General features: G+C 41.3%; 2 protein-coding genes across 5 annotated transcripts in view; one reads left to right on the top strand and one right to left on the bottom strand.

Moving 5' to 3' along the window:
* Positions 1–10,106, bottom strand: part of Fto (FTO alpha-ketoglutarate dependent dioxygenase) — a 343,642-nt gene extending 333,536 nt beyond the window's left edge. The window contains exon 1 of the mRNA XM_057753848.1: positions 9,985–10,106. Coding sequence (XP_057609831.1) covers positions 9,985–10,029 — 45 coding nt within the window. The 5' untranslated portion in view covers positions 10,030–10,106. The remainder of the gene's footprint in view (positions 1–9,984) is intronic.
* A 212-nt stretch (positions 10,107–10,318) lies between these two features.
* The window catches only part of Rpgrip1l (RPGRIP1 like), a 101,719-nt gene continuing 95,722 nt past the window's right edge, over positions 10,319–16,315 (top strand). For 2 of the 4 annotated variants that reach the window (XM_057753815.1, XM_057753818.1), the window contains exons 1-4: positions 10,358–10,401; positions 12,017–12,181; positions 13,121–13,212; positions 15,645–15,789. In XM_057753815.1, the coding sequence (XP_057609798.1) occupies positions 13,128–13,212; positions 15,645–15,789 (230 nt within the window). In that variant the 5' untranslated portion in view covers positions 10,358–10,401; positions 12,017–12,181; positions 13,121–13,127. Of the gene's footprint in view, positions 10,402–12,016; positions 12,182–12,897; positions 13,003–13,120; positions 13,213–15,644; positions 15,790–16,315 lie in introns of those variants that run through there. The other 2 variants (XM_057753816.1, XM_057753817.1) reach the window with 2 other exon arrangements.

A 16,315-nucleotide genomic window follows, 5' to 3' on the forward strand; every position in this document is an offset into this window, starting at 1 on the left:
GCAGGTGAATAATAATTAGTGATGCAGAAACAAAAGGAATATGAAAATACACGCAACATGACTCCTCCTAAAGAACATTCCTCAGTTACTGAACTCAGGATCCTGAAAGGGTAAAATGGCAGATGCAGACTTCAAAAGGGCCACTAGTAAAAATGATCAGTGGCTTAAAGAGGTACATTCAGACTAGCTCAATCCAAGACCTGAAGCTTACAGTCAGCAACAGAGAGGACAGAGAAAGAAAAATGGCAAGAATGTCAGCAATAGGAATAAGATAGCAGCAGGGAAGGGTAATCCAGCAAGGAAACAGAGACTAAGAGAGAGACAGAGACAGAGACAGAGACAGAGACAGAGACAGAGACAGAGAGAAGGAAAGAGAGAAGGGAAGGGAGGGAGGGAGAGAGGAAGAAAGAAATGTTAGAAATGAAAACCACATAATTAAAAACATGGTGGAAAGCACCACTAGGTCTCAAGAGAAATATAAATACCTAAATGGCCAATAAATATTTGTAAAGATGTTCACCGTCCTTAGCCATGAGGGAAATAAATGTAAAACTGTTTTGAGAGTCCATCTCACCAAATCAGAACGGCTGCTCTGGGTGTATCTGAACAAGAACCCACACACTCACCACTAGGAGGAATGTGAACTTGTGCAGTCACTTTAGAAGTCAGTATGGAGAGTTCTCAAAAACAAACAAACAAACAAAAACAACTAAAAATAGACCTGCCGGTTGACCATCTAGACCATTCGGAAATATACCTGAAGGCCTCTAGGAACACAAACCACAAAGATACTTGGCCATCCATGCTCTCTGTGACTGTTTACAAAAGCCATGGAATGGGTCCAGCCTAGAAGACCATCAACAGATGACGAGGTAAAGAAAATGATCCGTATACACAATTGAATTTTATTCAGTCACAGAGAAAAAGGATATCACGACACCTGCAGAAAAATGGATGGAACTGGAGATCATTATGTTAAGTGAATTAAGCCAGACTCAGAAAGTCAAATATGTTTTCTCTCAAATGCAGAACCTAGATTTAACAATATATAAGTGTACATGTTTATAGTATGCATTTGTGTAAGCATGTGTAGTTTAATCTAGATATTTTCCCATCACTACACACATGCCCAAGTCTTAACATGAAGAACTTAACCATGTTCTTCATCTGAAAATAAACAGAACAAAGAAAATGGTTTGAGTGACTATTTTTTTCAATTTTCCAAAATGTAGGACACAACTAGTACCGCCAGTTTAAATGTATGGGATAGAAGTTTCTGGGACCCAAGTCAAGGAAATGCACTTTACAGACAATATCAATGTAAAGAATGAAGTTTAGAATTTAAGCTAAATATCTACAAGGGTCAGTTAGTGGTAGAGGTGGTGATGACAATGAAACTGGGTTTATAAAATTTCCTTTACTACATTCCAAGAATGTTCTAGCTGATACAGGTATACACACAAATCTCATTTAATATTCACTGTAACCATATCACTCCAATTTCATACAAAAAGAAACTATTGCTTGCTAAAGCGACTACTGCAAAAATAACCTTTTAAAACCTGATGCTCTATCTCTCAGCAGTGCCCTCCAACCTGGGGTACACTGCAAACACCTCAGAGCTATGCCCTCTGACCTGGGGTACACTGCAAACACCTCAGAGCTGTACCCTCTAACCTGGGGTACACTGCAAACACCTCAGAGCTGTGCCCTCTAACCTGGGGTACACTGCAAACACCTCAGAGCTGTGCCCTCCAACCTGGGGTACACTGCAAACACCTTAGAGCTGTGCCCTCCAACCTGGGGTACACGGCAAACACCTCAGAGCTGTGCCCTCTGACCTAGGGTACCCTGCAAACACTCACAGCAGTGCCCTCTATCCAGGGGTACACTTCAAACACCTCACAGCTGTGCCTTGTGATTAGGGGATACAGTTCAAGACCTCTCCCCAGAGTGGCTAAAACCATGGATAATAAACTTTATCAAAAGTATAAAATCCATACTGAGAAGTCAACACCAATAATAAGAAACCAGAATAATTAAAATACTATGATAAATATTCTATGGATGCCATATTTTGCTCTGTAGAAAAAGCCAAGGCAAATACTAATCGTTTGAAATTATGGCCGAGCATGGGTAACTGACACCACAGAAAGTTAAACCCTGGATCAAGGGGAAGAAGAGAATAAAGGAGGAATTGGTGGACACAAAAAAATGGCTGTGCAATGAAACACACATTCTAGTTAGGGAAGTACTCACAGTACGCTATGGATATTCCACTTGTCTGAGGGAGCCTGAAATCCTGATATCTATGTGAAATTCCTCCATTTCTCAACATCCAAAAGTAACTCACTTGATCCAAATAAAACACCCCTCTAGACCTGGATGAAATTGCAGACCATATGATCTCCCTTCCTCATCAAAAAAATTTACCCACTCAAACTGCATGACCTGCATACAACAGCCATAATAAAACATCAGACAAAGAAAAACATACAAAGCTGGGCATAGGGGTACATGCATATAACTCCAGCACCTGGGTGGCAAAAACAGGTGGATCTCTTTAGCAATCTGGCCCCCAAGCCACTACCCAGGATGACTTAGAGAAATTCTCAGGAGTAAGGACTGAAGATTTCTATAGCAACACACATATCTGATGGTCATTTTTTTTATTGTCTATAATTTCCTAGCTCTAATTCTTTAGTTCCAATTCTGTAATTCTAAATATTTTTCTAATTCTCTGTTTCAGTTCTCCTTGCTTTTTTTTTTCATCTGGCTTAAAATAAAAACACTTCTTACAGGAGGTTTAAGGTAATATAAAAAAGTTACAAGGGTCACATCTCATAGGTCATAGCACATCCCTTGGGCAAGTGATAAGGGCAGAGCCATTTACCATAGCAACTCACAGTTTCAAGGTTTCTGGTGTAAGGTTGTGATCAGAAGTTGGACAGCTGCGAGGCATAGTTCTTTAGCAAGTGAAGAATTAGCATGATTTTTTTAGGTTTCTTTGTGTTGATAACCTTGGTTAGATACCTGCGACTCTGACCTTGTGCATATCCAGAAAGTTTTTAACTTAAGATCCATTTATGAAAACCTTTAGTTTAGTTTGAACTTGCTCTGAGATAAAAATGAGCTAATTGTAGTAGTTTGTCTAAACTGAGGAGAAATCGTTTCCTGATATTAGTCTGGGTAAAAGGAAGAAAGCAGACTTTTAAATACCTTACAATCTTTGTGGGACAATAGATCTAGTCACAAAGCATATCTTCTATATATCAAAATCATACAGCTTGATGAGAAGTCATCTTCCTGACCATCCACAGGTATATGTGTCCATAAATTGAGATGCAATCATGAAATTACATAAACATATCATATGAGATTACACACTACAGTACAGGTATGGGGGGGACATCAAAGCTGCTTTTATGTGTGTGAAACTACAGACAGAAGCAACAGTTTCCAGGGTGGGTGGTCCCACAGGTTATATCTGGGTGGGATTCTCCTCCATCAGAGAGAATCATTCCTCTGGTGGGCTGACATCTGAATACTAGTCACGTGCTGTATACTTCTATGGCCCTTAACAGATCTCTATAAGTTCAAGGCCAGCCTGATTTATACAGTGAGTTCCAGGAGAGCCAGGGCTACATAGGAAGACTCTGAATCAAGAAGAGAGAGAAAGAAAGAAAGAGAGGGCGAAAAGAAGAACATATGACCATTACACAGAACAAACATCTGTGCTCACGACAAAGTCTGACTCCTTTAAAGACAGAGAAAAGTAAAAACTAATTTAAGTGATATTAAGGAAGAAGGCTAGGCAAGCCAGATGGCTCAGCAGGTAAGTTACCGGCCATCAGGCTTAATGACCTGAGTTCAATTCAAACTGTAATCATAACACTCAAATTTTATAAAAGAAACACACATGCATACAATAAATAAATATTTTTCAAAAAATAAAAATAAAAAGCAGACCAGATTGGGGCTGGGCATGTAGCTCAGTAGTAGGCCACCTGCCTGGCATAATCAAGGTTCTGAGTTCCACTGCAAGTACCACCAAAAAAAAAAAAAAAAAAAAAATGACAATAAAGGAGACCAGATTATAGGAAAAGAGACATGAGAACGAAAGGGAATGGCCAATCCTGAACCGACACCTGGACCAAGGGAAAAAAATGCCAAAGCGTATACTCTTAGAACAATTAGCAAGTGGGACTAGGGACTATGGGTTAAGTAAGTATTGCATCTGCATTAATGTCTCTGAAATTGACAACTAGAGGTGTTTATACGTACTAGACTTTCTCTGTTCTTCAAGAAATACATGCTGAATCATTTAAGGAGGACTGAAATCTCCTTATCACTGGTAAGGTTTGTTAAAAAGAAAACAGTGACAGGTGCAGCTCAGTGCTCGAGGTTTACCTAGCAAGTACAAAGCCCGTGTTCAATCCCCAGCACACACAAAAACTATGCTAAGTAGCAGTAATGGTTCAGACATATACATGAGGGTGGGGGACTGCAGAAAAGCTGACACAGCAAGATGGCAACCTGTAAACTGACACATTGGCCTAGAAGAGTTAGTTCTAAGTTCTATTTCGTCAGTTCTTTGCTAAGTTTTACATTATCTTAAAATAACAAAATCACCTGAAGAGAATACCAAATTCGATGAAGACAACACCTACTTTGCCCCTGGAGCACACACATGCACATTCATATACATGCATATAGGTACCATACATGCTCCCACACACATGCAAACACACAGTGCAACCTCACAGCAGCCCAGAGAGTCATCCAATCTTGGCACTACTGTCTGGTTGGAGAAAAACAGGCCCAAAGTATGGATCCCTATCCTAATAGCAGAGAACTGAGAGAACCAATGGTCTAACTGGGGACAAATACATCTACCAAATACCACTGGACCATGCCACTGTAAGAAAAGTTCACTTCTAAAATGCATGAGTCCATGTATGTGCACGCTGATACTTCGACACAAAGTGAACAAGTGCTTTGCTGGAAAGCCAGATACTTCATCCAATCTTCCTATTCTCCCTTCAGAATTTGGAAAGTACATAAAGACTACAGTACACACAGCTGTAAGGGAAAAAATATAATCTAAGTTATTACAAAGAGAAAAGGTGAATCAAAGGCAATTACTACAGGATGATAGCATTCAATTTAAAAAGTAAACAAGAAACTTTTTGTGACTTCAGGAGAAATATTTCAAAAGCTAACACACTGGCACAGGACTACAATCCCAGCTAATTAGGAAGCCGAGGCAACAAATATACTTAGAAAATATAAGGAACTCATAAAACTTAATAAGCCAACAAAAACAATAAAACTGGGTAAAAAAATTAAACACGCACTTCACATGTGGTTGGAGAGATGGCTGGGTGTTTAAGAAACAAAACTCATATTCTCAGAAGACAGGTAAATTCTAGGTAGGAGTTGGGGGGGCAGACTGCCTGCAGTCCCAGAGCTAATTAAGGCAGGGACAGGATCCCCAGAGGAAGCTGACTAGTCAGACAATCTGTATGTGCAAGTTCTGGCTTCAACAGAGAGACCTAGCCTCAATAAAATGGTGGAGATTGATAAAAAAAAGACTCCCCACACATGGGCCTCTACATACATGCATTCAGATATATGAATCAGTATCATATATGCCCACACATGCAATGCAAACACATCCATACACACTTAACACCCATACACACTTACCACACACACGCACACAAGAAAAAAAGATACATGTGAGTTCATTAAGTATATAAGAAGATATTCAATATTATTTGTCATCAGGAAAATACAAATCAAGACCACAAAGAAATATTACCTCCTGCTCACCATGAAGGTTACAACAAAAAAAAGTAAAGAGTAGCAAGCAATGAGAAGGACTTGAAGAAACTCTACCCCTCAAAATCTCTGGTGAGAAATAGAGGGTGGAGCAGCCTCTGTGGGAAACCGTGTGAGAGCTTTGCAAATTATTAAGCATAGTCTTACAGTGTGACTAGCAGTTCTACTGGGCCTCTACCCATGAGCCGGATAAAATCCTGTGCACACAGAAACTAGGGTACCTGCTCATGGTATCCTTTCTCGTGACAGCCAAAAAGTGGTGTGGCAGCTTGAATAGGAACGGCACCCGGAGACTCTTGTGTTTGAATGCTTGGCCCATAGGAAGTGGTATCATTAGAAGGTGGTATTATTACCTGTTGGAGTACATGTGTGGTCTTGTTGGAGGAAGTGTATCATAGTGGGGGTTGACTTTGAGGTGTTATATATGCTCAAGCAAAGCCCAGTGTGGCACACAGTCTCCTCCTGCTACCTTCAGATCAAGATGCAGAACTCTCAGCTCCTTCTCCAGCACCATGTCTGCCTGAATGCCCAGCACCATGCTTTGTGCCATGACGATAATGGACTAAACCTCTGAAACTGTAAGTCAGCCCCAATTAAAGGTTTTCCTTTGTAAGAGTTGCCATGGTCATGGTGTTTCTTCATAGCAATAGAAACCCTAACTAAGGGCCGGGCGGTGGTGGCGCATGCCTTTAATCCCAGCACTTGGGAGGCAGAGGCAGGCGGATCTCTGTGAGTTCGAGGCCAGCCTGGTCTACAAGAGCTAGTTCCAGGACAGGCTCCAAAACCACAGAGAAACCCTGTCTCGAAAATCAAAAAAAAAAAAAAAAAAAAAAAAAAAAAAACCAAACATAAAACCCTAACTAAGATGAGTAGAGTCAAATTGTTCACCAAACAGTAGATGTAATTGATACAAACTACAGTCACCAGGGAAGAGGAAAGCTAACTTGAGGAATTGCCTGCATCAGACTGGTCAGCGGACATGTTTGTGAAACATTCTCTTGATTGATTAATGATCGATACGGATGGTGCCACCCTGGTCAGGTAGTATTGAACAGTATCAGAAAGGAAGCTGCACAAGCCATGGGAGCAAGTCAGTAAGTAGCATTACTCCACAGCCTCAGCTTCAGTTCCTGCCTTGAGTTCTTACCTTGGCTTTCCTCAGTGATGAACTTTCAAAACAGTGTAAGATGAAATAAACTCTTTCTTTCTTCCCTGAGTTGCTATTGGTCATATTTTATCATGACAATAGAAGGCAAATAAATAACTACAACAATACATAAATAACTAGACTGTGGTGTGCCCCACTATAGGAATACCATCTTCTGGGTAATGAGAAGTATTGATGAGTGCTGCGAGATGTGGGAACCTCAACATGTATGAACATGTATGAACATGTGTGCTGGGTGAAAGCAGCCAAACACAAAGGTCACACAGTATATGATCTAGTACATGAGAACGTTCTGGTGCTAGAGACTGCTCAGTCAGTGACATGCTTGTCACACAAGCAAAAGGACCTGAGTTTGGAACTCCAGCACCCAAGTAAAAGGCCAGATGCATGCAGTACATGCCTGTAATTCCAACACAAGAAGGGTAATGGCAGGAAGAACCCCAGGGCTGCTGGCCAGCAAGTCTAGCCCAGTTAGCAAGCTCCAGGTTCAAGGAGAGACCCTGCCTCAAAAATATGGGAGAATTCAATTGAAGAAGAAACTCAACGTAGAGCTTTGGCATCCACAAGCACGCATGTATGCACGCACATGCACAAATATCCATAAGAAGTAGTCCTTGTGAACAGAACAATTAGTGGTTGCCTAGACATAGAGGTAGAAAAAAAATGAGGAAATTGCAAATGAATGCATTGCCCAGTGTAGATAGAAACAGAGATACACGACTGTTCACGCTTGTTTTCTTAACAGTCCCAAGCCGGTAACCATCCAAATGCCCAGCAATAGGTGAGTGAGCAAACACACAAAAGGCACTTAGTACTCACCAGCAGAAAAGGAGCAACCCGAGAACCCGTGCCTTGGCATGCACAGACCTCAGAAAGTATGATAAATAAAAGCAAAAGACACCAGGGCACATATCACACATCTCCGCTTAGATAATAGAGATTCAACAATTGTGACTGATCACAGTGAGTGCCTATGGGTAGAAATAAAGGAAGAAATTGGCTGTACGGAAATTTTTTTATTTTTTTATTTTTTTTTTTTTTTTTTGGTTTTTCAAGACAGGGTTTCTCTGTGGTTTCTCGAACTCACAGAGATCCGCCTGCCTCTGCCTCCCAAGTGCTGCCACCACCGCCCGGCCAGAAATTTTTTTTAAAGGGATCGTGATGTTCTCTATGCAACTGGAACACTTCGTACGTATGTACTGTCAAACTCATCAAACTATACACAATAAATTACAAGAGACCCTATATGTCATACCTCAATTCAGTTGAACAGGATGAGAAACAATCATTCCTGATTACTTGTACACTGTCTATTTAAGATTTAAAACATTTCATTTCAGCCAATATTTCAAGGAACAAACTAATTTTAAAAAAAAATCAAAGAAATGTTTAAACAGCAAACAGGCCTGCAACTTGCGCTTCAGGTCAATTGTGTTTTTCACAGACAGAAAAGGCTAGGGGATTATAGTCATAGGGCCTGATTCTGATCCCTAGTCCCCATAGAAAACAAATGGCTCTGGGCAAGGGACAACTTCCGCCAGACTGTCTCCACATCTGTAAAGTACGTAATTCAGGCTATTACACGACATATTCAAAATTTTAAATCCTTAGGTTTACTGCCTTAAGACAGACTCCCTTGAGAGACAAAATCCTATGACAGCAAAAACTGTACCTGTTTTATCTCCCACTAATCCTCACTGCCAATCCTTACCTACTACAGAATAAGCACCAAATTGCATGTAGAAGGCCTTTGACCAAATATACCACAAACAAGAGGGACTTTTGAGAAGGCCACAGTGACTGGTAGGCGGTCTCTTGTGTCTACTGTGGGTGTAGAAGCAGAGTGAACCCAAACCATGCAGGATCTTTCAGACTGTGGGAAGTTCTGTATTTATCCTAAGCAGCAGAGGCCCCTAAGAGATTTGAACAGGTGGTTGTCAAAGGGTCATGACTAGATTTAAATTTTGAAAAAAAAAAAAAATCACTCTCTAGTAGAGTGTAGGAAGAAAAGCATGATTGGAGAAGAAGGAGGATAAAGATTTAAGATAGAGTGAATATAGCCCAATAAGGGGGCTGTTGTGGCAAGCCACTTAAGAGACCATGGTAGATTCATCCAAGGGAATAGAAACGTAAGAGTAGATTGAATGCTGATGCATTAGGACAAATCAACAGGTCACAACTTTGGGAATGAAGAAAAAGAAAACACTGAGTTTTCATTCCTCATCTGCAGAACAGACTGTTTATACTTTACCTATATAACTGTCTTGCCATCTGATGCATAATATGAAATAATATATTATGCATTTAATGTAGATATCCGATACAATAATTGCTGTAAAGAAGTAAGTCACTGTTGCTATTACTACTGTCATCCCATGGAATGTCCTGTCAGAAGCTCAGCAGCAAAGGCAGAGACTAGGAAAGTACTAGCCACAGAAACTAAGTAAAGCGTATGAAGCATATCCCCTGTATAGACCACGCAACTACGTCACCTGGCCACTGAGACAATGTTCCAGATAAATACGTGACACCGAATAGATACTTTATCTTAGCTGCTGGTGGGAAGGGGGGAAGGGGAACTTGGAGACGACTGAGAAAGCGCAGGTGGTATGATCATAGCCTTCTGGTAAACTGAGTCACAAGAGTGGCAACAAATAAACCAAGGAATAGGTTCAGAAGCACAACACAGACATTGATGTAGATCTAGCTTTTCATTTCTAAGTATAACTATACTAGGTCTGCATCCAGCAATACGAATCTACAGCACAGACGTGCGCGCGCGCGCGCACACACACACACACACACACACACACACACACACACACACCACGTCTGCAGGTCTCTTGCAAACAAGGCCCTGTCATCCCTTGGCTTAAAGCTGAGCATCCGCTCGCCATCCCAGCTGGTCTGTTAGTTCCTTGCCTCTTGCCCTGGACTAACGCAGAGTTCCAGATGCCCGGAGTCCCACATACCTTAGCTTCACGCTCTCGTTCCTCGGCGGTCTGTGCGCGCTTCATGCTGCCTCTAAAGCCTTCTTCGCCACCGTGGGCCGCTTCCACCCTCTCCCCGGACCCCGCCTCCTGTGTGTAGTTCTCTCGGCGCTCTTTCCCGCCTGGCTCCGTTCTCTCTAAGAGCCTCAAGAACTACGCTTCCCAGGATGCTCCGCGAGACTCCCGAGAACTCCTTGGGCTTCAGAGCCGAATTTCTCAAGTCAGCTAGCTGGGCTAGCTTAGTCCACTACCCGACCCGCCGACGGCCGAGAGCCCGGGAGGAACTACATTTCCCAGCGGCAGCGGGACACATCATGTTTTCCCGTCCTCCTCTTGGCCTGCGGCAGCCCGCGCCCTGGGCGCTATAGCAACGGTAGCTTGCAGGGAGCGAACGCTGAGGTGAGTACCCTGTGAGGTGGGGGCAGATGCAGGTTGGCCAGCTCTCCCTCTGCCTCACAGCTGAGGGCCTGGGGTCTTCTCCGAGGCCCGGGGAAGGCCTGGCTGGGATTCTTGCGTTAAAAGGAGTCCATCCTGACACACCTCCCAATAAAGGCCTGCTTCACTGTCCGTCCTGACTGCCTGCCGAACCAGAAACCTAGCTGATAGGAATTGGCCACCCTGTCTCAATCCTGCAGTTTGAAGAGCACAGTCACAGTTTGCTCCATTTCCCGGGATTTGGGATTGGATTTAGAACCTAAGACTCCCAAGGGATTTGTTTCTGTTGTTGTTGTTTGGTGGTGGTAGCTGACGATTTTTAAAAACAGGGTCTCTCCCTACGTACTCAGGCGGGCCTTGAACTAGCTTTTTAGCCCATGATGGCCTCAAATTCAGTAATAGGTCTTGTCACAAGTTCCCACCACCAGAGTCAGTTCCTAGTGACCTATGTTTATTACTGTTTCTCATCTGACTACTCCCGTAGTCTTAGAGCCATTATAGACAAAGACATTGTTCAAACTCAGTGCCTGGCATTCATTTATTCATTCAATAAATGTGAACATTGATGCCCACCATGTGACATCAGATAGCGGAAGGGGGATTATTTGGGGGAGAAGGGGACCAGTGAGAAGAAGCCGGAGAGGTGAGGGAGTTCGCAGGGATAGCTATAAAGCAGAAAACAATGATATAGGTGTGAAAATGTAATATGCTAAATTAAAAATGAATTCTAAGACAATGGATTTGACAGAACAACTCTGAAATAATAACAGAGGCTGTTGCCATAACAAATAAGCGGTACCCTGGTGTGATGGCACACTCAGGAAAACTCCAGTGTTTACACAGGGCATGTGGCACTTCAATCCTAGCACTCAGAAAGCAGAGCGGTGAATCTGAGTTCGAGGCCAGCCAGGACTACATAGAGAAATCCTGTCTTTCGAAAAGAAAAGGTTAGAGAATTTGAGGCCAGTGTGTTTGGCGTTCTTGGGGAATTTGAGGTCAGCCTGGACGGCATAGGTTTCCTGCGGAAAAGCAAAGCTGGAAGCTGAGAGAGTCGGGCTGAGCTCTGACATAGGAGGACACAGGTAATGCAAGGGCCTTTGGTGCAAGATGAAAACCCTGAGTTTGAGGGAAGTAGAGAGCAGCGGAAGTGAAGCAGAGAGAGCAAGGAGGGGAACTTTTCCAGGGCATTGAGGAGGCCATGCAACATGGTGTGAGGTTTCTTAGCCTCTACACGAGTCACACTCTGGACCTGAAAATTCATCATTGTACACCGAACCTGTATTTCATTGCTGGCATCCACCCACTCCACGCCAGTAGCACTCTCAGTTGTGATAACCAAAAATACCACCACACCACCAATTGCTGGATGGATGGCCTTGAGCAGCTGAGCTAGTGTGTGTTAACTTCTGTCTGTATGTCAGGAACCATCTGAGTTGCTATTGCATGTGCGTATCGCAAGCTAAGCATCCAGTGTGTGTTAGCATCATCTTCAGTGGTCATTCTCTGAGACATATGTCCCTTGCAGCGTGGTTCTCAGCTTATTGCAAGTTCTAGTCAAATTTCTGGACCCTTTCTCTAGGAGATCTTCTTCATGCACATATCCATAGAATCATCATAAGCTGAGTCTCCGTTTCCAGACGCTGGAATCCAAGAGCTCCCTTTTCCCATTCAAATGACTGCTTAGTGGATTCTCTCACCGCATGCGCCATACCCGGCCCCAGCCTCCGAGACGGAGGTAAACAAGGTGAATAAACTCTCTACTTGCTTGGTCTTCACACTCTACAACCAACATTCTAGAACTTGGAGGTCTCTTCATTACAAGGGCTCTTCACTAACAGTTTACATCTAACGGTCAGAATGGAAATGGAGAATTTACTTATTTATTTTCTTACTGGGTACTGTATATCCATAGCCACATGCAGAGCTAAGTCACTGTGGTATGTCTCTGTAAAGAAAAGAAACTAAAAGTTCGAGAACAAGCAAGACAAGCCAATATGTTGAGGTGACTCATCCCTGGAACTTGCCTGAAGTAACAAAGGAGGGGCCCAACAAACGTGGAAACACATCACAAACACATGAGGCCTCTTTCACAGAGCTTGGAAGGGGCCATTCCTTTGTACACCATGCAGACAGTTGGCGCTCCCAGACTCTTGACATCCCCGGCACATTTGCTAAATGCCCTGAGTTTGTAATCTCACTTGCTTTTAGAATAACTATGAGATGGGTATAATTTGTTCTATTTTTTAAATTAGGTAAATTTAATGACAAGCTATTAGATAGAAGAGCAAACTATTTGCCTCAAGTTCATGACCTGAGCTGGCTTTTTGTTCGTTTTCCCAGAATTCATGTTGTCTTTAAGGAAAGGAGTAGGGATAGAAGGTATGTCTTAACTTTGAAAGGGTTTGTTTTTGTTTCAGATAGATGGATAAGAAAAGGAAGAATGCTGATCTCACCTCATTCCCTAAGAAAACTATGGGAAATCCTCTGCTGAAAGAGGACATTCTTCGTGATTGGATGCAGTATTCCTTCTAGAATAGGAGCTTTCATCTCGCCCAAGCCGCACATGTGGGCAATAACATGTCCATTAACGTTCTAGTTTCCTAGTCTCTTTATTTGGCTCATTCCATTGCATAGTTGATGCAATAACTTAGAAGAGTTTGTTTGAATTTTCTTTTCTCCACAGATAAGCCATGTCTGGTCCAAGCGATGAGACGGCAGGAGACCTGCCGGTGAAAGATATAGGTCTAAACCTCTTTGGAGCTGGAGGGTTACAAGGTACGGCCACCTGTTATTTATTACAGTTATGAACTTTGATCAGTAATTTCTGTACTTTTAATTTAAAGTATTTCTGATAGTCATACAAACCCAGCCATTTAAGTAACTATATAGCTCTTGATTGGACTAAACAAGACGAGGAGTTTAAAACACATATGGCATTTTATTGCGCACGTCAATTATCAACAGCCCATAGCAAATGCAAGATCCCCTCTGCTCTGATAAAGAGTTGGTATAAATCATCTTTTTAAAATTCCACACGTGAGTAGAAACTGCATAGAGTATCAGGCCTCCAAACTGAATTGCCTGGTTTAAATCACATTCACCACTAAAACACTTCTTTATGTTTAAATTTTATATGAGAGGAAATGCCATATTTTAAAATTTTTGCCTTTCAAGTAGAGTATCTCAAAATGGCCTGTTTATGCAAGTGATAGTGAGTTTTCAATCACATTAATATACATTAAAGGCTTTCTTTATCCTTTTATCATTTAGTTGTTCCTGTAGAGTTGAAGAGTACTTTCAACTGAGAAAGCAAAGCACTGATTTAAAGAGCAGTGTAGGCTGGAGAGCCAGGTTTATATGTGTGGACAATGCCAGGCAAACCCTCACGCCACCAACTTTGCTTGTAGGAGGCTGGAGGTTCAAAATGTATCTTAAGAACTTTCCATATACCATTTAATCATAACAATATCAATGGCCAGGTTCAGCTACCATAGGAAGGTAGTCAGTGTATTGATCATTGAGAACTGACCACAAATATTAAAAGGAAACCTGATACTGAAATAGTGTCAGGTATTCACATACAAACAAAATGGAAGTGTTTAAAACTATTGGGTTTTGGTACTTGAAAGTACTATCGGGTTTTGGTACTTGAAGGTACTGTTGGGTTTTGGTACCGTGTAAGGACTATTGGGTTTTGGTACCGTGTAAGGACTATTGGGTTTAGGTACTGTGTAAGGACTATTGGGTTTTGTTACTGTGTAAGGACTATTGGGTTTAGGTACTGTGTAAATCTTTTTAGGTTTTGGTGCTATTTAAGTATTATTGGGTTTTGGTACTGTGAAAGGATTATTGGGTTTTGGTGCTATGTAAGTACTATTCGGTTTAGGTACTGTGTAAATATTATTGAGTTTTGGTACTGTGTTAATGGGTGTTGGTATTGTGTAAGTACTATTGGGTTTTGGTACTGTGTAAATATTATTGGGCGTTGGTACTGTGTAAGTACTATTGGGTTTTGGTACTTTGTAAATATTTTTAGGTTTTGGTACTGTGTAAGTACTATTTAGTTTTGGTGCTGTATAAGTCCAATCCTTATCATCAGTAGCTACCTTCGGTTTTTAATATCTGATTGAAAATTAAATATGCATATATATGTGTGTGTATGTATATGTATATATGTTTAAAAGTTATAAAAGTCTGTTGTGTTGCATTGTGTTTTGTATTTGAGATAGTGTCTTACTACGTAACCTTGACTGTCCTGGAACTCACCATATAGACCAGGCTGGCCTTGAACTCTGCCTCCTGAGTGCTGAGATTAAAAGCAAATGCCACTATGTCAGTTCTAAAAGTTAATTTTTCAATACATTAAATATCTTGTGGAGAAATTCTTTGTTAAACTTTCAGATGACAGGGTTTTTTTATTTTGGAGGATTCGTATTTGTTTTATAGTTTATTTTTCTATATCCTATCCTCCAAATTTAGAGAAAAATGTCCTAATTGTATTATGTTCACTGAATTGTTCCAGCTTCCCTCCCCCCATATATGTATATATTTGCAGAGACAAGGGCTTCTTCTTGCTGCCATGTTCATGACTAAACCTTGCACATGCTCGACACGTGCTCTACCACAGAGCTGTTCCCAGATCGGGTAGCCTGGCTTTCCCAGCTCAGAGGCTTTACATCACTCAGAATAGGAATTAGGAATCTTTTGAATCAGGTCCTTCCTACATTCTGAAATGGTGATTAAGTCCATGCTAGTGAATAAAGTTGTTGCTCAAATCCCTGATACTGTACATGAAGCATTAATGCCAGAGATGCTTCACCTTACCTCAGGTCATTGGCACAAACAATGCTGTAACATTTTCTAGAGAAAAACAACTTAATTTGTAGGTCAGCTGGGGTGGGGTGGGTTGGAGTGTGATGTTTCACCCCTGTAATCTCAGCACTTGGAAAGTAGAAGCCAAAGGATTAGGAGTTCAAGGTCATCCCAGCCACTCAGCTAGTGTGAGGCTAATCTGTGTTGCAGGAACACAGCAAGGGTGAGGCTAGCCTGTGCTGCATGCAGCCCTGTTTCATAAAACAAAAAAATGGAAAAAAGTAAATAGGAGAACAGATAGGAATATATCAGAGGTTCTTTTAGTATCCGCAGTTATCAGTTTTTAGAGACTATTTTCAGTGATGCTACAATTAATGACCTTGGCATTTTTTCAGAAACTTCAACTGCACGAACAATGAAGACTCGCCAGGCAGTGTCACGTGTCAGCCGTGAGGAACTGGAAGACAGATTTTTGCGTTTGCATGATGAGAACATTTTACTTAAACAGCATGCCCGCAAGCAAGAGGATAAAATTAAAAGGTTATGATAAAAAGCTTTTAGCTTTTTTTCTTAACTCTGTAAAGTTTGAAGGATATAGTTTTTTTTTTTTTATAAACTTAATTGAAAGCCCCACCTTCAATCTTTTCTGGAACAGGCAGGTTATAAATAAATAGAATTTTTTAAAAATGGAAAATCTTACAAAGTAGAATAATAAACCAAGAAGGTTGTGTTTATTATGTCTGACGTTGCTGTTTGAAAGAACACAGCTAATAGCTAAGAGTGCCATGAATGTATTAGGTCTATAAATAACTTTGGGGTTAATATTTATGACTTAATAAGCAGATAGCCCAGCATCTGTTTTTTTAAATGTCATAAAAGCTTAAAAAATAATTAACTATTCCAACTTGTTAGAATGCGTGTTCCCTTATGATTTGGGATTTACTAATGAAAACATCACTTATATCTGGGGCATGTTTAACTTCACTTGGGTTAGTCTTGGTTCTGTGTTTATTTCAGTCTCTGCCATTTCTGAAAAAGCACATTGTCACTTCTGATGGACATGTAA

This window comes from Chionomys nivalis, chromosome 21 (genome assembly GCF_950005125.1).
Source record: "Chionomys nivalis chromosome 21, mChiNiv1.1, whole genome shotgun sequence".
Classification (NCBI taxonomy): Eukaryota; Metazoa; Chordata; class Mammalia; order Rodentia; family Cricetidae; genus Chionomys; species Chionomys nivalis.